Source organism: Engraulis encrasicolus, chromosome 19 (assembly GCF_034702125.1).
Source record: "Engraulis encrasicolus isolate BLACKSEA-1 chromosome 19, IST_EnEncr_1.0, whole genome shotgun sequence".
NCBI lineage: Eukaryota > Metazoa > Chordata > Actinopteri > Clupeiformes > Engraulidae > Engraulis > Engraulis encrasicolus.
Genome location: NC_085875.1, coordinates 14,195,090 through 14,221,634, shown reverse-complemented (window position 1 = coordinate 14,221,634; position 26,545 = coordinate 14,195,090). Strand labels below are relative to the sequence as shown.

General features: G+C 44.1%; 1 protein-coding gene across 1 annotated transcript in view; it reads right to left on the bottom strand.

The window, feature by feature from the left end:
* Positions 1-1,096: 1,096 nt before the first annotated feature.
* nrxn3a (neurexin 3a) overlaps positions 1,097-26,545 on the bottom strand; it is a 479,628-nt gene continuing 454,179 nt past the window's right edge. Inside the window, exons 25-26 of the mRNA XM_063184079.1 lie at positions 15,857-15,944; positions 1,097-3,951 (exon numbers count right to left, since the gene is read on the bottom strand). Of these exons, the coding sequence (XP_063040149.1) occupies positions 2,984-3,951; positions 15,857-15,944 (1,056 nt within the window). The 3' untranslated portion in view covers positions 1,097-2,983. The remainder of the gene's footprint in view (positions 3,952-15,856; positions 15,945-26,545) is intronic.

The following is a 26,545-nucleotide window of genomic DNA, read 5'->3' as shown; positions in this document are numbered from 1 at the left end:
CAGACTGAATGCATACGCATACCTGGAATACTTTATTCCCAGATTCATTCAGAACTCTAGACTGTTTCTCGAAAGTGTTGTTACTAACCAATTAGCAACTGTGCAGGGGTTTGTTTCTCAAAAACGTTGTTGCTAACTAAGTTAGCAACTTACATGGTTGCAATGCAAATTCTCATAGGGAACCAAGTAAGTTGCTAACTGGTTAGCAACAAAGCTTTTGAGAAACGGGGTCCAGGTTCATTTCAGCAAGTTGGTAATTTAGTTAGCAGCAACACTGTTGAGAAACACACCCCAGAACTTCATTACTCTGCTCCTGGGCAATGGGTAAGAAACACTTCTGAATTTTGGTCAGCGCTGCCCGCACTGTGCCAAAAAATCAGTAACATCGCTAATGACGCTGTGCCGCGTGTCTGTGTACTGCACAGTAGGCCTCAGTGTGTGACTACCTACCTCCACCGCTGGTGTATCAAAAAAGCTGGTTTATCCAAAAAAACTGGTTACCCAGATGTCAAAAGCCACAGGTTTTGATTGGTCGGAAGTAAATGTCAATATCACTTTTAATTAGTTGTGATCAATCACTATGGTTCTTACATCGGGGTAACCAGCTGTTGGGGGGTAACCGCCATATCTTTTGACACCAGTCAAAGTCTATACTGTGCAAGGTGTTCTCAAAAACAAACATAAAACAAACAAAAAAAATCAGCTCTCTTCTTTCTTTTAAACATTCTACATCTGCAGTCAGGGCCGCTGACAGCTTTGGCCGGGCCTGGGACAAAATCATCTGAAAGGGCCCCTCTCTCAATCAATACAATGTAATGAGGACCCAATTCTTGGCCCCCTCTCTCCCTGGGCCCGGAACAACTGACCACTTTGTCCTCCCCTTTCGGCTTTGCTGCCTGGCTACAGTCTAACTCTCTCTAAACTGTAAACAGCAGCTTTACATTGACAGACATATACAGTAAAAGTTAGGAGTGAAAACTGCCCCTGACAAAACAAAGGAAGACACATAAACATAACGGCTTTAACAAACAAAAGAGCAATGAAATAGACACAGACTGTTACTGAGACATTGTGACAGACATGTTAACGGCTTTTGTGAAATGCTTTATTTTAAAATGTTTTTTTTTTTAATGAACCCAAAAATATGTAAACAAATATGATGTGAAATAAAGTCAATGATATCAAAAGAACAAATCGTAACAAAAGAAATGGATATCAAAACGTCAAATGGCAAAGTGATGGCTGTACATATATAACAGTAATTAGCTAGGTTTATAAGCAAATAAAAGGTGTATGACTGGCGTAACTGCCATGAAATATGTGTCTGCAGGAACTTGGAGGTTGTTTAGTTCTGAAGTTGAGGTAATAATAAAACGCCTGGATCCGGCAGAGAACAAGGTGTATAAAACACTTTGCATCCACAGTTGTCTGCCTGTGTATGTACTGTATGCTCCTCACTGGATCAAAGTAACTGATAAAAACAAAGATTTGCCTCACGCCATTAGGACAGGTGTCATGTTGTGATGTCTGCTGTGAAATTTACGGTACACTTAGGTGTCCACATAGAGACACACCTGCAAGAAAGGCTTGCTGCCTAACCTAGCATTCTTCTCAGTGTTGCTCAGGAAATATGAGCTTGTCTCCTCGATTTCCTCAAGCCTTTGTAAAAGTTCAAGACTGTTGTCAAAGTGTACACACACTCAAAGCTCAAAGATCTGATCTTCCAGCTGAACTACTGAGAAGAAAAACAACATAGGTTTTACTATGTACAACATCTACCTACAAGGTACAACTGCTAGAATTTATTAAAATATGTAAACAAATTTGTTCATCTTTTTCTTTTTTTTGATGCAGTTGACTTTGACAAAGATAGAATTCACACTTTTCACATTGGATTTATTTTGTATAGACATCCTCAACAGTGTTATAATAGTGGACCAGTCCTTCACCATACAGCTTCATAGAAAAGAGAACAAGATAAAATGGACCAACACACATGACTGAAAAAAGGACCAGCACTGGTAGCAAATAAAAATATATTTTCCAGGGACGTTTTCTTTTCTTTGTTTCGTTCTTTTTTTTCTCTCCTCGTTGTCACATTGAGGGTGTGTGATAAAAGTCATCTTCACGGGTTGGTCTGATGGTTCTGTTCAAGGCGAGGTTGAACACACTATACTGTAGCTTTAAAGATGACATGCAGTACAATCAGAGGCTTACTGAGACACACACGAGAGAGAGAGACGATCTGCCCCCTCTCTCTCCACCAACACGGCCACAGTCAACAGTCCTCATACAATGAAATCTCACAATCTCCTTTGGATGACACTGTTTCACTAATCTCTGTGTTGTCTGTCCATAGCGCATTTTTCTTAAATTGATTTCATTGAATACATTTTCTCTTAATCTTTGCAGAGAGCAAAATAAAAATAATATCAGACATCACATAATGTATAAACAATACAAAGTTTCAGTAGATTTTTTTTGTTGGCAGGAGTCCATGTTACTCTCATTTTTTTCAATCCCACACTTGCCAAACTGCCAGCACTATGTGTTGCTTACATGCTTGAAATGGCCAAAATTATTTTCTCCTTTTTTTGTACAGGATTACAAAAACAAGATTTTTACGCCATGGATCACATACCTCTAAAAGTCACTTAGGATTATGATGTAGCCGTGAAGTATTCTACACTGATAACGTCTCTGACCATTATAAGGAATAAGGTCACTAATGTTTCTAGGTACCATCTTGGTATGCTTACGATAGTAAGTGTGCTTTATATTACAGTACATGTCAATGTTCAACATCTCAGCACATCTCATCTCAGGTAGAAACTCCTCTCCTGTCTCCTCATTCATTGCAAACTCCCGATAGGATAATTTTTTGTTTTAAAATGTCTTTTTGCGCTCTCTCTCTCTCTCTCTGTCTGTCTCTTTTTCTTTCTCTCTTTCTATGTCATCATCGCGTGCAACATTAAGCCAACATTCACACATAATACTCCTTGTCCTTGTCTGTCTGTTTCTTTTTGCTGCTCTTCGAACTCGACTGCTTGTCCTTCATGACGGCTCCGTTGGACTGAGCCGAGTTAGTTATGTAGTTCCTGGTCTCGTCCACTTGGTAAGATCCCTCGTCCCTGTTCCTGTACTTGTACATGGCGTACAGCAGAATAAGGATGCATAGTGCGGCAGCGGCCACGATCCCGACGACCATCCCAGTGGTGCTGCTAGATTCGCGGACCACCTCGGAGGCCCCCGGAACCCTCCTCACGCCCGGCTCCGTGGGGATGGCTGTGGGTACATTACGGAACATTGGGGAGGTTATTAGCGAACTCCGCAGCTTGGTACGGTCTACCTCATAGGACGTGGGCAACGGAAGCAGGACTATGTCTGGCTGATGGGGCTTAAGCTCTCGGTTATTCTTTTTGCTCGCGGGCAGCTTGGGTCGTTTCGAGCTCGGGTCGGGAGGAGGGGCGCCCGCACCCACGCCCACGCCACCGCCGCGGCTCAGCTTGGGACCGAGCGTCGCGGCAGCGGCGAGCATGGTAGTAGCAGTAGTAGTAGTAGTAGTAGCAGTAGTCCTACCAGATTCGAAGACTTTGTTAGGTCTAAAGTCCTTGGCTTCCCACTTGTAGCCACCCTCAAAGGCCGACGTGGAAAAGGTCTTATCTGTTACCGGGGAGAAGGTGGTGTAAAAATCTTCATCATCGGTAGGGGGCAGTCTAGAGTCGAACGCTTCCCCCGAGCCAAACCCAGATATCACCAAGCCATCATCACAATCATCGCTGCCTCCGTCCGACAAGCAAGGTACCCCCGCCTCAGTTGCCATGGACAGGGACTCTTTGGTGGTCTCAGTAATGGTGGGAGGGGGGCGGAGGGTTGGGAAGGGGGGGATGAAGGGTGTACGAGTGGCTAAAGGAGGGTACACTAGGGGATCCTCAACAAGTATGAATTCTCCTACGGGGAAGGGAAGGGAAGGGAGGTAAAGAAGACAGAAGAGATTGCACAGTTAGCATTGACACACCCACACGGACACACACACAAACGCACACGCACACGCACACGCACACACAAGAGCAAAACATCATGGCCAAGAAATAACACAGTACGCTTGCCAATAATGACGAAAAAAATCACAAGACCAAGATGTGCAAACCTTCTAAAAATTAAAAAAGCAAAGCCAAAACAAAACAACTTGAGACATCAAAAGGCTCCAGGAGGTTTTCCAGGTGTGGCTGCCAATGTAGACTAGAAAAGACAATAGATGCCTGCACACTCCATGCCAGCACAATGTGTGAGGTGTAGGCGGTATTACAGAAGCTCCATAACTCCATAACTAACATGTCTGTGATAAGTAAATCTCATCTGTATTTGATGAGAATGTAAGACACAGTGACTGCAATACAGCCTTCACTGATTTCAATAAAATCTAACCTCTCTCATGTTGTCTTTCATTTCTCTTGCTATTAATTACTTCCTCTCCCTCTACTCATGTTAGAAGAACATTGTAATGATGCTATGACAGCTGCCTCATAATGTTGTGAATGAAGGATGCTGTTAAAGACATTCCTTCATCATTTATGTTTAGAAGATGCAAAGCTGTCAAAAGTTGACAAGCTTCATCCTAATCTTAGACCTTGGTTGCACGTCTACGTTCTACAATACACCATCAAAACGTTCCCTATTAGTATCGTTGTCCTAATCTTCAGTCAACCTTTATACAATACTCTCTTTGAACTATATTAATGTCTCGCTAATCTGTAACAACCTGCTGCAATTTTTATATTTAATTTAGAAAATTAATAATGGCTAATGAGTTCGCTCTCTGTGTGTGTTTCTGTGTAGTCTGTATTAGCACTACGTTTATCAAGAGAAAATAGACATAATCTCACATGTTATACTGTATCCTTCATACAAAAATGGTGTCTTTAGGAAGCCTCTTGCCTTTTGAATGCCTTAAGAAAACATTAAAATTGCTGACTGAGACAGACTATATCTATGACAGCTGATCGGCCACAGTTGTGACTGAGAGTCTTTTATGGGCCAGATTCAGAGGAATGATTTGCTGAAGTTAAATGAATCACAAGTTGATTGTTAAATAAAAAATGGATTTTTAACATTTACATTCAGGCTGTCATTTTCAAATGTCAGACACACTGCGGTACGAACTAGCAGACATGCCAATAAAATCACAACTGTGCAGATACTTTAGCAGGCCAAAAATCCAAACTCAAAATAACCAAAATGGGAGGATAACAAAATCACATTCCAAAAAAAATATATATTTTTAAAATAAATAAATACAAACAAAAATCATACTCCACAAGAAGGACGATGGAATACTCAGTTGAACACAAAAGGCATTCATAATTAAGGTTATGACAAAACAACAGCTGTATTTTTCCCATACATTATACTGGAAGGCATTCGTCGGAGTGTTGTCACTTACATCATCAAATTTGCCCGCATGATTTTGGCATGAAGAAAAAAAGTTTACAAAAGAAAGTTCTGTAAGAATGTTCTTGGACAGTTCTTTTTCTCATAGAAAGTAAAATATTTTAGCCAGTATATTTCTCATAATTTATAATATATATATATATATATAGGTATCTCTAGACATGAGCGACCAGGGTGGCAACAACACATACATTCACACCACAGACCATGAAAAATAAAATTCACCATAATTATTCAGTTTTGTTTTTTTTCTTCTTCAATATATATAACCCAGTTTGAATACAAAACTGTACATATTTGAGTTTCTGGTTTGATATATCTTTCGATAAATATCTACACTCTAATAATTTGTTCTGATAGATTTTTGCTTAAAGTCATCTTCTCTTTAGGGTTGAATGAATGAATGACTGTACATAGTTATCCATAACTAGAGGTAGGAAAGGAGGAAGTGGGGTAGGGGTGGGGGTGGGGCACAGTGACAGGGGGGGTGGAGAGGGGGGTGGAGGGGGGGGGGGTGTTGGGTGGTTGGATTTGGGAGGGGGAGTCTATGAACATACTAAATAGGAGATGAGAATGATGGGCGTGATTGAGTAAGTCAGTGGCCATGTCCATGTAAAGGCAGTACGAAGCGGTCGGGCGGCATTAGAGCTTTTGGCTGTAAGGAAGGGATGGGATATACAGACGACAATGAGCATATACATGCCCATCTACGCAAAAGAACACAACTCTAACACTGACAATCTGACAAACCCTAAACTGCAACTTCTTCGTCATGCAGTTCAGATTAATACGTTTTTCTTTTCATTATTTTTTTTTGGCAAACATTCATAATTATTACTAATTCAATTGCTCATCAGTGTAGATTAAAAACATGACAATTCATTAGATCCGGAACCTTTTCATCGACAATCATATGTGCTTTCTTGTGCTTCATGGTGAGGAGGAGAGGTATTTGTAACATTACGTTTGTTGATTCAAATTTAAGCCAAATATAAGCCAAATTTGATCGAATAATGACATTAAACACATAGAATTGATGCTGAAATAGTTCCAAATCCAAAAGTAAGAATAAGAATAAAATTCTAAGCATTATCAAACAGATAATCATTATTATCAAACAGTATTTTCAGTGAAACTATTTTTCTCCTTTGATATTTTTTTTTAACTCAACCCAAAGAATCAGCAATTCCAAAATTATAACGGCAAAGGAAAAAAAAAGTCAAAATAGTTTGGCGGGTGTGTAAACACTATGAAACAAAACTCCCAAGGTACGAAAGAACAAGGCATTGATTTTGAATTTTCACACAGTACAACCAGATGCACACACTACTACTGGTAACAAGGCACACTTGAGAAGGACAGTTAGCTGAAAACTGTCACCTCTCTCATGTAGCCCCGGTGACAAATATAATCTGTTCTGGTTAGTCTTATAACATGTAGGATGCGTGCAGTCTGGATGTATGTTGGACAAGAGGAGAAAATTGGCTGAGAAATGGGTTAATTTTTTTTATTGCAGATGTTGTTGATGCATGCTTAAAGTAAGTTGCATTTAGGGAGAGTAGAGATACAGGGAGCAGGCTGGGGGTGTGTGGTGGGGGTGTTTGGGGGGCAGGGAGACGTCTTGGGTCACACACAGCTGTAACTCCACGTCACCAAGGGCTGTAGGTTTCCAGAAGGATTTAAAAACCTAAAAATGTCTAAAAAGAAAACCCACCATAATGGGTTCCAGTAGCTAACAAGGTCCTTGTTTAGCTCTACGTATGTTGGAGTTACTGTGTAGTTACAATTAAGCAAACCTACAGACTTTGGTGCTAGTCAGTCAATTTGAGGAATTCCACAAGAGGGGATGAAACAGCATTCTAACTAATTCGGAATCTGTTCTTTGATCATTCATGAATTTGTATTGCATATATGTCTCATAAAAATAACATCTCATTTGTAATTCTTTCAGAGTATATTTTTCTGCCAGGTCTGTTAGTGGAATAGTCTGGTGTACGCAAGGTTAACGCTTGATTTTTAATTTGTTTCAACTACACTTTTTCAACTTTTTCAACATCCCTATTCATAGTGCTGTATATGAAATTATTCATAGTTTAGATTGACTTGATTGATCGTTTGTTTAAAGTTCATTTTATAATGCATGAATGAGCTTTTCTTACTTAAAGGTCTGAAAAATTACTACTAACATTAAAGGCCTCATTACTGACACAGCCAAGATGTCCTGCATATCTGCACTTGCCGCTCTTAAGGCTTAATTCAAACTAGGGATTAGCAGAATTTTGATACATCTAGATGGAGCGTTTCAGGCTAATCACTGTAAATGCTAGCGCTAAGCTTCTTTCCCACCTTCCTCTACACGATTACATAATGCTATACTCACTACACACACCCATAGCCACACTCACACACACACACACACACACACACACACACACACACACACACACACACACACACACACACACATCCACACACACACACACACACACACACACACACACACACACACACACACACACACACACACACACACACACACACACACACACACACACACACACACACACACACACAAACACACACCTTCTCTTCAGAGAATAGGCATTGTGAGGAGAACGTGCCTATGGGCTTTGAGTAGTGGAGCACAAGCAGACATATTAAGCTGTGCTAGCCAGCACGTATTATGTAAAATGATGTTCCCGTTACCCAGATAATTAGCCACAAGGGGACTTTTAGGACTTAATTCAGTGCATGCTCTACCTCTTCATAACAGAGTGAAACACTTAGGTTTGGGGCCGGCGGGACATAATCACGGCGGACTGTTTTATTTTAACTCTGTCTGTCTGACTGGCTGGCTGTTTGCGCAGCATGAACAAAAACAACAGAGCAACAGTATGTGTGTATGTGAAGGTATAGGGCCACAGGACTGCTTCAGCCCTCGCCGGTATGTCTGCATGCACATACGGGCGTCTGGGCTTGTATGGACAGGATGGTTGGTTACACACGGTTGGGTCAGGAAGGTGTTTGATGACACTATTAGACTATGTTTAGACTATATGGAAATAAGAAATAAATCCAGACATTGCCGAAACATCAAAGCTAAAGGTGGTCCAACATCATTAAAGGAGAATTCCGGCCAGTTTGGATTAATATCCCATCTTGGGTGGACCGAGGGAAAGGGATGAAAGGCAAAACCGCGAGAAATTTTCATGCCTGCTGCGCAAAGTTGTTCAATTGCGCTGTTTTCGGTTAAAACCTGACCCTTCGGGCACGTAATTGACCTGTTTTAAAGCTCCTAGCGTGCATTAAAACCCTTTTGAACGCTTTGGCCGTGGTGTGTGGGTCCATACAAGTCGATCTAGTGGTTCACATTTCCATTAGGTAGCATAGGTACGATACAACAGGAGTTTTCGAAAGTGGCGCACCTACCTCTTTCAGCTTCCGCCTTCCAACTACGTCCGCAAAATGGTTCGCCAAAGTGATACTTCATAGTAATCCATTTTATTTTTGTCCACCAAAGACGAGCCACAAGAAACATATTCACATGTTTTCATGCCCTGAGTTGTTATTAAGCGCATACGACTTTGTTGCGAGCGTCGACGTTGCGCAAGGCACGTCAGCGAGAACTTGTTGTCACGATGTGGGTGTTATTAAATACAGCGCATTTAAAGTCGGCCACAAATATGAACGAGACGATGAGCTCGCACCGGTTTGCTCTACTAACACACCACGTGTGAGGAGTGGGGGGACAGGCAGTGAGGAGGAGCTGAAGTGGGGACCTGCGCAAACTTATGTAGAGGTGTGAGACAAGACCCATATACACACGTGAGTGAGTTGTTGACCAACCAGTTCATGGGCGCGTGACCTCGGAGGCAGTCCGCCGACGAGCGTTGAAGGGGATAAGCAACTGCAGAGGTTGCAAGATCTGACTGCAGCCGCATTCATCCCGCGATAGTTTTACACCATGTGACATGTCACCTCGTCAACGCAACGTCGACGAAATTTCGAAGTTTGACAGGAAATCTAACCGTCATGCAGCATTTTCCATCCAGGGTGCATTGCTGTCTAAATGCGCATACATGCGTTGACACATCTCGAATGCACCTATTGTCGCGCAGATTCACTTCTCTGTCACTGAACGCAGTGTAGTGACGTCACGGTGTCACATGACTCCTGGAAGGAACGCCATTCGCTCTTCCAGTTATTATACATAAGCGAGAAAGAGAGGCGCTGTCGTAATATACTGTTTGATATTTTGAGATGGATCCTCCGTTGGGGTAGTTCAATTGAAGAGTTTGGTGGCCATGGTTATCTTTTTCGAACCAGAATATTTGTTACAGATAAAGAATTATTCCTTCCAGGAGTCATGTGACACCGTGACGTCACTACACTGCGTTCAGTGACAGAGAAGTGAATCTGCGCGACAATAACAACTCAGGACATGAAAACATGTGAATATGTTTCTTGTGGCTCGTCTTTGGTGGACAAAAATAAAATGGATTACTATGAAGTGTCACTTTGGCGAACCATTTTGCGGACGTAGTTGGAAGGCGGAAGCTGAAAGAGGTAGGTGCGCCACTTTCGAAAACTCCTGTTGTATCGTACCTATGCTACCTAATGGAAATGTGAACCACTAGATCGACTTGTATGGACCCACACACCACGGCCAAAGCGTTCAAAAGGGTTTTAATGCACGCTAGGAGCTTTAAAACAGGTCAAATACGTGCCCGAAGGGCCAGGTTTTAACCGAAAACAGCGCAATTGAACAACTTTGCGCAGCAGGCATGAAAATTTCTCGCGGTTTTGCCTTTCATCCCTTTCCCTCGGTCCACCCAAGATGGGATATTAATCCAAACTGGCCGGAATTCTCCTTTAATGTGTGTGACCTTATTTTTGGTGGCAACATTATTTTTTTGGTCAGGCTGTGTGTTTTGGAAATGCATAGTTCATCTCCATAAAACAGATATTTTTAAAACCGGAATTGTATGTGAAGTTTTTCTAAAGACAGACCGGACACAGTCTCATATAAACCGGAAAAACACAAGAAATGATTAAAAACAATGATATACTTTCCTGATAAACAGGCACTCACTTTGCGAGTGATTCCACATATTCATCCAATGTCTCAACAATCACAATTGAGATTTCTTTTATCCTCGTGTCGTGTAGTGTAAAAGGATGAAAAGTATCATTCTATATGGCTGAACTACATTAAAACAAATAAGGAATTGAGGTTAAAGCAACACTGAAGCACTTTCCACCTACAATCTGCCAAAGGGTTGTAAGTGTAAGTCTAACGTTCTTGTGTTTTATTCCAACTACAGATGGGTGAAACCTTCTTCTACAAACTTTGGAGTTTGGTTATGGCTCGTCGAGGATGAGGAAGTGAATTTAGAAGTGCAATTCAGTCTGTCTCAAGATTTATTTTGAGTCTTAAATAACGACTTATTTTTGTGTCAATGGCTGGAATTCAAAGCATTTTTTCTGGGCTATTTGGATTGTTCAACTTGTTTGTGTTTTCCGTGTGTCCCTATTTACCTCGTATGGAATTCCTTTGTAGGGAAAGGGAAGAACCGAGACTTTACGACCAGAGAACAGAATCAAAGGGCAACACAGAAGCAGGACAAGACACACATACAGACAAAGACAAAGACAAAGTGCTGTGGACGGGACAGACAGTGTGTGAGTGTGTATCTGTATCTGTGTGTGTGTGTGTGTGTGTGTGTGTGTGTGTGTGTGTGTGTGTGTGTGTGTGTGTGTGTGTGTGTGTGTGTGTGTGTGTGTGTGTGTGTGTGTGTGTGTGTGTGTGTGTGTGTGTGTGTGTGTGTGTGTGTTTGTGTGTGTGTGTGTTTGGTAGTGCAGCTGAAAATTGCGACAATTTTTCCAACTGCAACTTTGAGGGATGTGGTGTGTGCAACACAAAATGTGAAAAGAAATACACCAATACTCCCAGCCACCAACCCACCCACCCACACAACACACACGCCCACATACGGACATATACACACAGAAGGTGGGATGTTTTTCTAGCAAGCAATGGTATGAGGTGTAAATAGATTGTGGCGACTCTATCCAAGTGAATCCCATGCATAGCAGAATGGATTATTATCTGATGGATGGATGGATGTACCTTGAAGCTACAGTAGCACATGTTTAGATGACCGCTTTCGATTAGATGGAGAAAAAAAAACATGGACAGGTACTCTTTTGTGGCAATACAATTCTTAAGATGCCATCTGCATTGAGATTAAGTGTGCACTGTATGCAGAGACTGGCTTTGGACTGGGGGAAGTATAGGCATTATAGGAAGAGGAGGAGTGGGAGGAGGAGGAGGGGGGGGAGCTGGAAAAGGGAATCGGAGAAATACTGCCCGGGAGAGTACAAGGTACCGAGGTACCATTCTTTGTAGCATAACTTTCCTGAGGAAGATTGCTATCTATCAATTGTCAATTGTAGTCGCTAGTAATTGAATTTCAAAAAAAAAAATGTTGTTACCTGGTGATGTTTAGCTTTTTCTTTTCTTTTTTTAAACCCCATAAAATCCCCTTACAAAATGGAGATGTTTTGATAAAAGCGTCATGGTGGCATGTATGTTTTTTTTTTTTTTGCTAGAAAATGAAATCCAAAAAAAAGGAGATTGAAGAACAGAAAATGTGATTTCAACACCAATAATCATGCGGTGCAAGATGAAGACTCGACAACAAGGGATGCTCGAGTCAGGAGAGCCATGGGGAAATCAATGAGAGCAACTTGTATGGAGCTTAATGTATGCATATAAATGAATCATACAGTATATAAATGATTGGAAACCGTAGCACAATTCCAAAGACACACAGAAACCCTTAGACACACAAACCCATACATATCTAAACATACACACAGGTATAAACATTAACACATACACACGGACAACTAAAAGCGAACAAAAAATAAATAAAAACGAAATTAAGAGAAGCTTCACGGCATGCTTCACTGTACGTCCGGCAGAAGACAGGTATGTCATGAAGGGTGTCACGAAAAAACAGTCACACACCCATGCAGTCTCACACACACACACACGTCCACAGATGTTGAGGGTTAGAATGATGTGAATTTCTGTGTAAAAGTGACTGGATGGTTGTGGTCCTCTCTCTATTTATCTATCTGACTCACCGACTGGCCGGCTGGGTCAGCGTATACTAAGTATAGCCAATTTACACCCTCTACCGTCTACTCTCTGCATTGGGAGAAATTGGGATTGACCTTTCCGATCGGAGTCTCATTCGGTCCTTTCAGGGGACCTTAGGAGTGGAGAGGAGTGGAGAGGAGAGAGGGCACAGAGCTCTCTGTGTGTGTGTGTGTGTGTGTGTGTGTGTGTGTGTGTGTGTGTGTGTGTGTGTGTGTGTGTGTGTGTGTGTGTGTGTGTGTGTGTGTGTGTGTGTGTGTGTGTGTTGTGACACCACACAATACTAGAGCACTGGCATCTCTACGGTCCACTGCTCTCAGAGAGTGACTGAGTGCCTCCAATCAGCACGTTTGGAGCCCCCCCCCCATATTGATTGATTGAGTCCATATCCAGACATAGCTGCAGCAAAGTGAAACGGAGGGTGCCAGAACTATCGAGCTTTCCATTGGACGACTATAAAACTGTGTTCAGACTGTCAGGGAAAATCTGATTGGTGGCACCTCCACAGTGAAATCGGATTGATTTTGTTCAACCTTTTTTTGACATCTGCTTAGCATAAACAAGGCCCATGGAAATTGATAAATGAAATTCGCTAATCTGATTCAACTTTCATTTGAAGAGATAAATTCAATAAGGTGTGCACCAGAGACCTCTGAGGGCGGAAGCCTAAATAAAAACCATATTGGTTGACAAAATGTCTCTGTGTCTCTCCTAACGAGACCAGAATGTGTCACCAATATAAGCATTAAAGCGGCAACGACTTCACTTTAAGTTTTTTGTCTATTTTTCACAACATTTTATTCTGTTTGGTTTACCAGCACAATAAAAGTGCAAGATTACCAAATACCACTGACGAATGCCATTTGTGCAGATTACTTTTGACTATTCAATGTTATTTCGCAACGCAGAGTTGCAGATACCTATTCTGCAACCAAAGCAACACAGGAACACAATTTGTGGTAGCCTATATCTCAAAATGCTCTAGCACAAACGGTCTGAACATAATGTGAATGCATTCCATTAACTTGCCGGGTCCACATCAGGGATGGTGATGGGCATAGAGGTTATTGCATTCATTTGACTAATTTTTAAAAAGGGGCTTAAATTAGGAGCTTAATCATTTTTTCCGAGCCATTAGTATTCTTTGTTTCTGACAGGGAGGTCACACCTCCATATCATCAGCTGATTACAAAGCCACATCAACACCCGTGTGACCCGGACAGTGATAAAGATGGAAGTTACCCCATCAAAACATGTCGGGTAAAGAAAAAACTTGCATATGTCTGAAACCAACTAATAACTTGACTGAACACATGAAGCCATTATGAATGTAATACATCTATCTAAGGGAAAGCCAGGAGTTTTATCTACGAAGAACGAAGTGGATCTGTACACTATACCCCTGCCCACATGGCAAATCAGTCACAGGGCAAGGGTCAAGGTGTGCACTGTATGCTGTACACGGCCTGGACGTAAGTAGACTCAGTTTAGGAAATGTTAAAGAGATAATCCAAAATTGAAAGCGTATTTGACTGTTTTCTGCTTGTTTGGGAGTAAATATGAGCACTTCAGAGCAAATCACGCTAATTGGATGTCTTTTGAGAAAGTTTAATCATACCACGTTAGCCAGGTTAGGTGTGCTATATGCTGGATGCGGGCCATATGGCAAAAGACAACATTTGAAACTCTTATATAGTTCCAAACAACATCACACTTTGTATGTTTTGTATGCTCTCGCGGCAGCCTGTCGCAGCTATGTCTTTGCAGATAGTTTTGATTTTTGCTCCAACGAGATCAATTGGTCGGTGCTATGTTATTCATTGCCACAATGGTATAGGCGAATTTACTCCCAAACATGCAAAAAACAGCCCAATATGCTTTCAACTCCGGATAATCCCTTTAAGTTTGGGTCAAATCACGGATACTGTAGAAGGCTTCCAATGCCCAAGTTCTCCCAAATACTCCCAAAGGAAACTTTTATTACCTTTACTTAAGCTTAGGTTAAAACACTATGTACACTATATTTATTAAACTTATTTAGAGAATGATTATAATGGACAGGTATGTACACAGAAATTCAATGATCTCTGTTCTCAATTAAAATGTTAAACTTAGTTCAAGCTTTCAGGTATGAGAGGAAATATTAAATGAAGTCAATAAAGCAATTGTTGTTGTAATTTGCAATTAGTAATCCTGTAGGGCATAACTTAATCAATCCATTGGTAAAGAAGCAATTTCAAAAAAAGTTCATCTCAAAATGTATCATGTGTCAAAATGCATTCATTACACAGCAATAATAAAAAAAAACCTTCCCTGCACACTTTATGATACATTTTGAAGCATCAATGCAGAGAACATGCCACCACTCCGGACTAATATTGTGTTTTTAATCTTTGGCCTTGAACCGTTTCGGTTCATGAGAGATGTTTTTTCAAATACAAAATTAACCGGAGCCAGTGAGCATGTTAACCACTTCGGAAACCCCCATGGGCAAGTGTAGCTTAAAGTACTGGATGTGGTTAAAATGGCTAATGGTTATGGCATGAGTCCAGCTGATTGTTTTCCACTGGGTCTTTCTTTTTGTAACGGACTGCTGTAGTAGCATCGTATGGACACTCACGTTATGTTATGTTATGTTACGCCCACAGACATGCAAAGGGTTAAAAGTTTGGTTTTGTTGGTTGGACTGCAGGAAGATACACTCAGACCGACCATGGGGAGTGATGCTTGGAGGACGCAAGGTCCTCAGTGTGTGTATGTGTGTGTGTGTGTGTCTGGATGTATGCTTGTGTGTACAAAGTATGTGTATAGAATATGTACGTACAGTATGTGTGTGTTTGTATCTGTGTGCATGAGTGTGTGCATATGTATGAATAGTGATGGGCAACCTGAATTCATTCCTTAAAAGCCCAGTGCCACATCTTCCAAATTGCCTCGTTTTACCTGCCCGATTCAGCCAGGTGATTGGATAGGTAAAACCAGGTTATCTGGAATAAATGGCACTGGATTGGAAATTAAAAAATCCCGGTTGCCCATCAATGTGTGTGTGTGCGTGCAAGTGTGTGCGTGTGTGTGTGTGTGTGTGTGTGTGTGTGTGCGTGCGTGTGTGTGTGTGTGTGTGTGTGTGTGTGTGTGTGTGTGTGTGTGTGTGTGTGTGTGTGTGTGTGTGTGTGTGTGTGTGTGTGTGTGTGTGTGTGTGTGTAAGGGCACAAAAGTAGGAACAAGCAAAGTGTAACTAACCTAGCCCACCTGCATGGCCTGAGTCACACTCATCCAGGTCCTCATCATCACTGGAGCACTCCGCCGACGACACAATCTCATCCGGCGTCTTGGCCAGTTGTTGGGAAACACACACACGCACACGCACACGCACACACACACACACACACACACGCACACACACGCGCACACACACACACACACACGCACACACACGCGCACACGAGCAAGCAAACACACACACACACACACACACACACACACACACACACACACACACACGCACACACACACACACACACACACACACACACAAGCAAAAAAAACAGAAAGGAGAAGTATGAAATCCATCATTTTTTTTTCTAAGAACCAACATTTATTTGCACTTTCCGATTAAAAGTTTAGGATTTGTGGTCACGCAAAACGACCTCTGCTGTGCGTTTCCCCCCCCGACTACAGTTAGTTAACATTCTGTTGACCCTGCCATCCCTTACTCCAATTCCCACTCCGACCCCCTTCACCCCCCACCCCCCACCCTCATCTCCAGCTCAGGCTTAGAAATAATAAGCTGCACCCACAGCACCCCATTCAACCTTCACCTGAAGTTGTGAAATTAATATATTCCAATTGTGTGTGTTTATGTGTGTGTGTGTATGTCTATGAGTGTGTGTGTGTTTCTGTATGATAATAATTTGTGTCTCTGTGTGTGTTTGAGGATGTGTGTGTGTGTGTGTGTGTGTGTGTGTGTGTGTGTGTGTGTGTGTGTGTGTGTGTGTGTGTGTGTGTGTGTGTGTGTGTGTGTGTGTGTGTGTGTGTGTGTGTGTTTGCGCATCGCTCTTCTTTATGCTGTTGTTTTGATCGGCGCGGCTTACACTCTTTAATTTCTAGGTGTCAACTCAATCTTCCCCCTTGAACGGTTTGCATGGATTTCCATTACTATAGATCACGGCGATCGAGAAGGCGGGGCCCTGAGTCGAGCCCAGCCATTCGTAGATTATCTGCTCGCCGCACCGCACCGCATCCCATCCCACCCCAGCACGGCGCGTGATTTAACTCCCCGCCTCGCGCTCTCAGCATCAGGGAAGTCGACAAGGGGGAAGGGTGGGGTGGCAAAGGGGTCAGTTGTCTTGGGGCCCAGGGGGGGTTGGGGAGTGGACAAAGGGGTCAGTTGTCTTGAGCCCGAGGGAGAGGGGGAGGGAGAGGGGGAGGGGGAGGGGGGCAGAATTGGGTTTTCATTATATTGTATGTATTGGGTGGGGGAGTGGAAGGGTTGGTGGGGTGTAGGGGGGCTTTCAGATGACTTTGTCCTGTGCCCTGCCAAACCTGTCATTGGCCCTGCTCAGCATTACCACAGAATGCTCTCCCTCCTTCCATTGCACCCTTCCCCACCCTACACCCCCCCCCCCCCCCCACCGGCACCCCATCCACATCCACAGCAAGTGGGGCCGTTTGTCACCGCGTGCAGTGTGCATGGCTTTATTACCAAACAGATTAGAATGGGGATAAAATAAGCACTGTCATAGAGCAGGTTTATGAAATTATAAATAACACTGGACAGAGTGGAGAGTGGAGAGGACTGTCTTCTCTTCTCCTTCTCCGCCTTCTCTCCTCTCCTCTCCTCTCCTCGCTCCCCTCTTTTGAAGTGAGCGGGCCAGAGCTGTAAATCTCGGGGAGTGTGATGGACTAATAAAATGCTGTCCCTCCCCGCTCCCCCAGCCTGATAGACTTCCTGTGGAGATAGAGGCTTTGCAGGGCGGTGTGTGTGTGTGTGTGTGTGTGTGTGTGTGTGTGTGTGTGTGTGTGTGTGTGTGTGTGTGTGTGTGTGTGTGTGTGTGTGTGTGTGTGTGTGTGTGTGTGTGTGTGTGTGTGTGTGTGTGTGTGTGTGTGTGTGTGTGTGTGTGTGTGTGTGTGTGTGCACAGGTGTGTATGTGTGTGTGTGTGTGTGTGTGTGTGTGTGTGTGTGTGTGTGTGTGTGTGTGTGTGTGTGTGTGTGTGTGTGTGTGTGTGTGTGTGTGTGTGTGTTCGCAGAGGTGTGTATCTGTGTGTGTGTGTGTGTGTGTGTGTGTGTGTGTGTGTGTGTGTGTATGTGTATGGTGCAGATTGGCTGGCTGCGAGCTGTGTGTGGATGGAGTGCTTTTGGTCGCGCGTCATTGAGAAAGCAGACAGACAGACAGACAGACAGACAGACAGACAGACAGACAGACAGACAGACAGACAGACAGACAGACCAACTGACTGGCTGCCTGGCCCCACACCTGGGAGGGAGCACAGCACACAGCAGTGAGTCTGGGCTTGGTTGGTTCCGAGTAAATATGGAATTATTCACCGAATTTATTATTTGGGGCAGCGGTAGGGAAAAAAAATGCTCATCTTGCCCAATAAAAAGAGGGGACAGGGGACAGGGGGCAGGGACAAGGGTGGGGGGGGATCACAGATGCAGACTGCAATGAGAAAAGTAATTGAGTGATTCCAGAGAAATTGTGAAATTATGGTCGTTCTCTCCGTAAATGGCATGGGGTGCTGCTGCCTGCGTCTGCCTAATGCAGCAGTAAACAACTCAAAGCTGAGCTCTGCCTCCCTCTCTCCACTGCCATTCACTGATTTTGAATGTCATGGTCTTCACCTGGAGAGGACAAGTCCTGAATATGAAAAATAGGAATAATATGAAGATCCCCCCCCTTACCAAAACACAAACCTCAAATCAGAGACACTCACCCCTCCCAGTCTCAAATAACCCGAACACAACAAAAGTAGGAACAAGAAAAACAAAAAAAACTAAATAGATCTTTCTAAGATTTCCCCAACAGAAGTATCAACTCCACCTTTTAGAGAAAACCCCTCCCATTTTCAAATAACCCAAACACAATAAAAGTAGGAACAAGAAAAACCAAAAACATCTTTCTAATATAGCCCTAACAGAAGTGTGAAGTCCACCTCCAGACAAGCCAACTCTGATTGGGAAACATTCTTTTCAGGAGTGGACGGGATGGGATTTGTTTCTTTTACTCCAGTCCGGGATGGGACAGGATGGGATTTTTTTTTTCTCCGACCGGGATGGGACGGGAGTGAAAATCCACTCCCGTGTCATGCTCTAGTCTGCACCTTAGTAAGATCTTTGTTCACTGTCTTTGTTCACAGTACTGTCTGTTGTCCAATGGCAGCCGAGTACTGCCTGCTGTTCACTCTCTGGGTCCCTGTAACCATGGCTGTCTGTTCTTTATACATGTGCCTTGCTCAGGGGTGGACTTTCCATTAGGCAGACATCGGCAATTGCCTAGGGCCCCAAGCCTCCATGGGGGCCCCAACTGTCATATCGGTCGCGGTAAACACACAAACTAAGTAGGCTTGATCTTACTTTGTCACTTATGTTAAGTAATCAAATATATAAATGAGACAAAAAAGTGAAAATAGCACCAAACATGGGTGCCGTTAGGGGGGGAAAGGTCTTACAGATTCTAAGGGCCCGAGCACTGACAGGGGCCCTTAAGGGGGCCCAAAAGCACTGACAGGGGCCCTTAAGAGGGCCCAACATTCAAATCTTTCATAGGGACCAAAATTTCTGGCGACGCCCCTGGCACCAAACACACAGAATTGTATGTCTATATAATGGGGGCCCCAGGCTTATATTTCGCCAGGGCCCAAAAATGGCTAGATTCACCCCTGGCCTTGCTGTTGTCTTGTGCCCATTGTAATGGCAAAAAAACCCAACGCAGTCTCACCCCAAGTAGTCAATTGGGGACTACCTTGGACCAGACTGCAATTTTTGACGTCTTGGGTATTCCTTCCACGTCACATTTTGACTATGTGGCCTAACCCTAAACCTATTCCTAAACCTAACCTCAATGACGTTATGCTGCCACAAGGGGGCGCCTTTGAGGACATAGTCAAAATGTGACGTGGAAGGAATACCCAAGACGTCAAAAATTGCAGTCTGGTCAAAGGTACTCAGATATTGACTACTTGGGGTGAGACTGTGTAGAAAAAAACAGACTCCTATCAACTCAGTTGACATGGCAATACAATGCATGGAATCTTTTACCTAGAATTTATTTACGCCTGTGTGGATCGCACTATAGCAACTCCCAACTATCAGATGCTCAGCAACCCAGCCTCCACCACCTCTCTTCCTGGCCCCTCTGTGACTTTTGTATAACCATTACATCTATTGATACTTTTTCCTCAGGCGGCAGAGAAAGGCCTAATCCAGGCTGTTTAACAATGAGGGAATATGTTTCCTGGGAGCGTAAGCCTCCAACGTCGGAACGGCAGAGGCAGACTAAAGGACTAATCTTTTCTCCCTTCGCTTAAAGTGGCAGCCAGACAGAGGCTGGAAGTTAATGCTGAACTCCTGGAAGATTAGTCTGCTGTGTGGTGTGTTTCTCTCTCTCTCTCTCTCTCTCTCTCTCTCTCTCTCTCTCTCTCTCTCTCTCTCTCTCTCTCTCTGTCCATAGCCCTCACACAGCAATACCTCATGGCGTCCACCAGATAAGCAAATCCCATCTAAATCCTTATTAATTTATTTTCAGTCCTATTATGCATTATTTAAGAGGCAAATGTTTTGCTTCGTCCCACCCAGCACCCTCCTTAAAATCCAGAATAGTCTATTTATTGGCTTGGCTTATTGATTTTGTGTAGGCTTATGGCCAGGGACAAAGAGGCAAGACTGTTGAGAGCACCTAACTATTCTGTGGTTGCACATTATCCAAATCTCTTTTTTAATTACTGTTAGGTTGTTTTTTTTCTGGCTGCAAATTGCAAATAAGTAATGAAAACATTTCCATTGTGTGTTGCTGCCATATAATGGACATTTTTACTGCACTTTAGACTGAATGGATCTGCAATGCCCTGATGGTGTTTAAATGCATGACAACCATACACTGTAAGACGCAGTTCACTTCACAGAGTTAACTAGTATTGATTGGATGGGGTGCTTTGTTTATGATTGTGTCTTTGCATGAATGCTCATGTGTGTATTTGTGTATTTGCTGATGCATATTTGTCTATGTGTGAGTGTGTGCATTAGTTTGTGTATTTCTACAGGTATAACTGTATGCATGTGTGTGTGTGTGTGTGTGTGTGTGTGTGTGTGTGTGTGTGTGTGTGTGTGTGTGTGTGTGTGTGTGTGTCAGGCTTGTACGAAATTCCGAATGGAAAGAATTTCAATTCAAAATAATGCCATAATACGAACACTAGGTGGTGCCATTACCTTGAATTTCTTTGAATTTAAGCTACACCACCCATTGAAAGTACATAGAACACCACCACCTAGTGTTCGTATTATGGCATTACTTTGAATTGAAATTCTTTCCATTCGGAATTTCGTACAAGCCTGGTGTGTGTGTGTGTGTGTGCTTGCGTGCGTGTGTGTGTATGTGCGCGCGTGCGTGTGTGTGCACGCGCGTGTGAGCGTGTCTTTGCAGAGCAGTATTGGTGTAAAGTGCCAGTGCAGTTTGGCCAGTACATTAGCAAGTAGAAAGCGATGAGCTCCTTTGACCACTACAAGCTAATCTCTACCATTCAGCACACCCTCCTTCAGCATCACTTGCTGACCTTTACCATCCCTAGGCTCCACCGCTCAGCACAATCGCCTCCCCCCACTTCCAGCACTCTCTCCTCAGCACCAACCTCTTCTCCACTCCTCACCTCCTCCCCTCTCATCAGCTCCTTTGACCACTCAAGCTAATCTTCCCCTTCAGCAGCCCCTCCTCGAACCCCCGACGCCACCCCACCTTCTCCTGCTCACCCCCACCCCTCTCTACTCTACTATGCACACTTCCACAGCATTTTTCCCTCATCATCCTCTCAACCGCATGCTCTCCTCAGCACCAATCCTTCTCAATCCTCTCCTCAGCACCCTCTTGTCCACACCCCCTCCTCTTCCATTCCCCCCCCCCCCCCCAGCCCAGTCAAGGAGAGATGGCTAATCTCCCCCTCAGCATCACCAGCCTCTCCCCTGCTCACTACCCCAACCCTCTCCACCCTCTATCTTTGCCTCCACTTCCCCCTACCCACCTACAATACAACCCTTCCAACCCTCAGCTCCTCACATCCTCCATCAGCTCTCTAATGCCGTGTACAGACCAAGAGCGAACGGAGCGAATGAAACGACGGAAGTCATTATTTCTCTATGGAGGGCACGCGACCTGCGCTACCAAAGCGAATTCGCCAGGAGCAAAGCTTCTTGCGCGACCAGAGCGAATTTTGACGATTAAACTAAATCTAATCGCAGGCGAATTCGCTCTGACGCTGTTCGGCGAAAACCAATCGGAACGTTCATATCTCCGAATGTCCCAGGCTGTCAAGCCAGAGCCGTTATGTGATTAGCTGAATCAAACATGTCAATGCTGCGTCTCGAGCGAATACAGCGAATTCAAGGCGAAACTTCTTCTGCTACCCACGCTACCAGGCAGCGTAGTTCGCTCTTGGTCTGGACACGGCATAACAGCCCGCCCCCACCCCAGCCTCAGCAGCACACTCCCTTCCACCCCTCTCTTCCCCCTGCCCCTCAGCATTTCAATACTCACCGTCCTCTCTGTGCCATCTTCTCATCCTCTCCTTATTACCACTCCTTAACCCCAACTGCCCCTCTACACATCCTTCTGTCCTCAGCACCCCTCAACTTCTCCAACCCTCCGACCAGGGACAGATGGGCTCCTTTGACCGCTCAAGCTAATCTTCCCCTTCAGCAGCCCCTCCTCGAACCCCCGACGCCACCCCACCTTCTCCTGCTCACCCCCACCCCTCTCTACTCTACTATGCACACTTCCACAGCATTTTTCCCTCATCATCCTCTCAACAGCATGCTCTCCTCAGCACCAATCCTTCTCAATCCTCTCCTCAGCACCCTCTTGTCCACACCAACTCCTCTTCCTACCCCCCCCCCCCCCCCGCCCAGTCAAGGAGAGATGGCTAATCTCCCCCTCAGCATCACCACCCTCTCCCCTGATCACTACCCCAACCCTCTCCACCCTATATCTTCGCCTCCACTTCCCCCTACCCACCTACAATACACCCCATCCAACCCTCAGCTCCTCACATCCTCCATCAGCTCTCTAACAGCCCGCCCCCACCCCCGCCTAAGCAGCACACCCCCTTCCACCCCTCTCTTCCCCTGCCCCTCTGCATTTCAATACTCACCGTGCTCTCTGTGCCATCTTCTCATGCTCTCCTTATTACCACTCCATGACAACTGCCCCCAAGGTCCTCTACACATCCTTCTGTCCTCAGCACCCCTCAACTTCTCCAACCCTCCGACCAGGGACAGATGGGCTCCTTTGACCGCTCAAGCTGATCCACCTCTCAGCACCACTGCCTCTTCCACAACCACCCACAATACACCCATTCCACCTCTCAAAACCTCCTCCATCAACTCTTTAATACACCTCCGACTTAGCAGCATACTGCCCTCCACCCCTCTCCCATCTCGCCACACATAATCCTCTCTTTGGCATCTTCTCCCTCTACTCCCCTCCCACCCCGACGCTCTGCTCAGCAACAACCACTCCTCCATCTTCAGCCCCCAGACCTGTGAGACATGTTCCTTTGACCACTTGAACTAACTGACCTGCTCCACCTCCGCCTCCTCCTCCGCCACCTAAACCCCCTTCAGCACTGTACCTCTACCCTTCACCACTGGGCGAGAGCATGGGCCTGGATGCTGTGAATGGGCGCAGGCTCGTTGGCATTCACGGCGGCATGTGGAGGTTAACACTGTGAGTTGAGTGCGAATTCTTGCCAATCAATGCAACGAGTTAAGTGAAGTTTGGGTAGCAAATAAGTGGAAGGCTAAAGTCAAGGCAAGGCAAAAGCAGCCAGGGAGTCTAGGGCAGGGGTGTCGAACGTACGGCCCGCGGGCCGCATCCAGCCCGCCAGAGGGTTCCATCTGGCCCGGATGTAAATATATATATATATATATATATATATATATATATATATATATATATATATATATATATATATATATATATATATATATATATTAAAATGTTTTCTTTTTTCAATGAAATAACCAAAATGCGCAATTACGCCCCTCGGGGCAAAATCGAGACCTGCATGACATTAACCCAATGGTCCCTCTGTTATACTGTATATATGTAGTAAAGTGCACATCACACTTCTATTATAAATGGTGAATTTGTACTGTAACAGGCATTTGATAAAGCTCATATATTATAGACCTCATATATAGAGATAAAATGTTAATACTTCTTATTCATATTGTATTGGTATTGGTTGTAATTAAATAATAAATATAATTGGATTTGTATTGGTTCCTATTAAGCTGAAACTGGAAACGGGATGTTAGAATGCGTGAAAATGCAGGAAATTACATCTAAGAAATACAAAATTTTCAGGGGGAAAACCCCCAGACCCCCTGCCAAAATGAACTGTCCCATATTTAATTCATTGACGGTTGGCAATGAATGAATGAAGTCAAGGAAATTTTGCATAGGATTATCAGTATTGCATTGCTTTCTACATACAGTATTCAACACACTTAAAACGTGATAGTACTGAACACTAATCCTCTGCTTTACGTTTTTTTTTTGCGATGATGTTACTAATGCGGCCCGCTTGAGGTCCACATGGGTTGTATGCGGCCCCCGGACCAAAATGAGTTTGACACCCCTGGTCTAGGGAGACTAGAATCCCTCAGCACAGCATCAGAGAGAGAGAGAGAGAGAGAGAGAGAGAGTGAGAGAGAGAGAGAGAGAGAGAGAGAGAGAGAGAGAGAGAGAGAGAGAGTGAGAGAGAGAGAGAGAGAGAGAGAGAGAGAGAGAGAGAGAGAGAGAGAGAGAGAGAGAGAGAGAGAGAGAGAGAGAGACTGTTTCTGTTGCACAGAGGGAAAGCAGGCAAGAAAATTAAGCAGGGAGTAAATATGTATTTATTGATTGTTAGCTATTTAGTGTTTCATGTACTCGTGTTTGTAATGATTAATAAAAAAAAAATCTCTGGGCACTCTGGTGATTAAAGAAAGCTTAAAGTGAAATGCTATGCAATAAACATGCACACATTCCCCCTTGGTCTCAGCCAATGAGTATGGTACATAGTATTAGTGCCTCAGTGAGGTCATCATCAGTCTGCACTCTATACCTGCCGTATTGCAGTCTGACAAACAGCACACAATGTACACAGATGTGAGACCAGGGGGAAAAGAGCACATCACTTAAAGATGACATTAAATGTAATCATTGTAATCACATATGACTGTGCAGTACATATTGAATGGCACTGAAAAGTACATGCAATTGGATTCCATGCAGGGGGTGGTGAGGGAAAATGAACTGGGTGAACCATGACATTCAAATAAATATGATTAATGATTATAGCTATGTCCTCTTTAGAATAGATGACGTTTGAATATTTTTTAATACGTAAATAAGGATGGGTGGACATTATTGTCATCCTCATTGTCCTTTCCATGGAAAAATGGTTAAATTGAAATAGCACTGATACCTGTTTGAGCTTGTCCTTCTCTTTCAGAACCTAGAGAAGGGAGAGGAAGAGAAAGAGAGGAAGAGAGAAGGAAAGAAAGAGAGACGGACGCAGAGGGGAGGGGGTGGGCAGAAAGAGGGAAAGTTATATAATCAAAATGATACGGTAGGTTACATGACGGGCACTTTCAGCACCCACAATCCTTTGTATTCCACATTACACTTAGTAGCTATTTGTACCCGAAGCATATTATGCAATGTATTATTAAAGTACAGAGTGCAGTTTCTAGCAGTGTGGGGACAGGTAGTAAGGTCAGAGATTCTTTAAGTATATAGAGATATGCCAATGTAATAGGTTGCTATGGGCACCTAACATGACCAGGTTCCGGTCTGCCTAAAGGGGCGTGTCATAATGCTCCTAGCATTGAATAGAACAGTCCTTAGGTCTTCCCCCCCTCCCCCTTGCTATAATAGAACCCGGAAACAATGGGCCAATGGAACCTCTCTCTCTTTACCCTCTCTGGTAAGGTACTGCAGCCACACTGCCTACTGCAACTGAATCTGCAACCCTCTGATCTCAAGACCAACTCCAAAACTTGTCGGCGAAAGTAGTACATTCATATTTTCATTCAGAGCCTCTATTATATTGTTTCAAGATGCGACACTAAGGGGGTGCCTTCGCCTTTTGCGTCAAAATACGACACAGCATATGGCGAGTTGAGTGTGAAATGGTGAAGGCACGAGAGGGCTACTGAAAGGGGGCCACTGCTAAGAGCCAGCGCTCAGCAAACCTGTCAGGCCATCTGTACATCAATGGGCCACCCTGCTGCCAAAAGCACACTGAGGTACTGTATATCATGTAGATCTCACATCCCTGCCCAGATTTACAGCTGAGACGCTGGCCATGCAGGTGTGTGTGTGTGTGTGTGTGTGTGTGTGTGTGTGTGTGTGTGTGTGTGTGTGTGTGTGTGTGTGTGTGTGTGTGTGTGTGTGTGTCTGTGTGGCATGCATATGCGTCCGTGCGTCTGAGTGCGTGTACGTGTGTGCACATGTGGTGTGTGTGTGTGCAGGGAAGCCTACAATGGGGGACAAACAGGGTGAGTTGTCCCAAGTCCAGGGAGAGAGGGGAGCCCTGAATTAGATCCGTATTACAATGTATGTACTGTATGGTGTGCGGGGTCCCTATCAGGTGACTTTGTCTTGGGCCTGGGATGTCAGTGAGCCCATTTGTGTGTGTGTGTGTGTGTGTGTGTGTGTGTGTGTGTGTGTGTGTGTG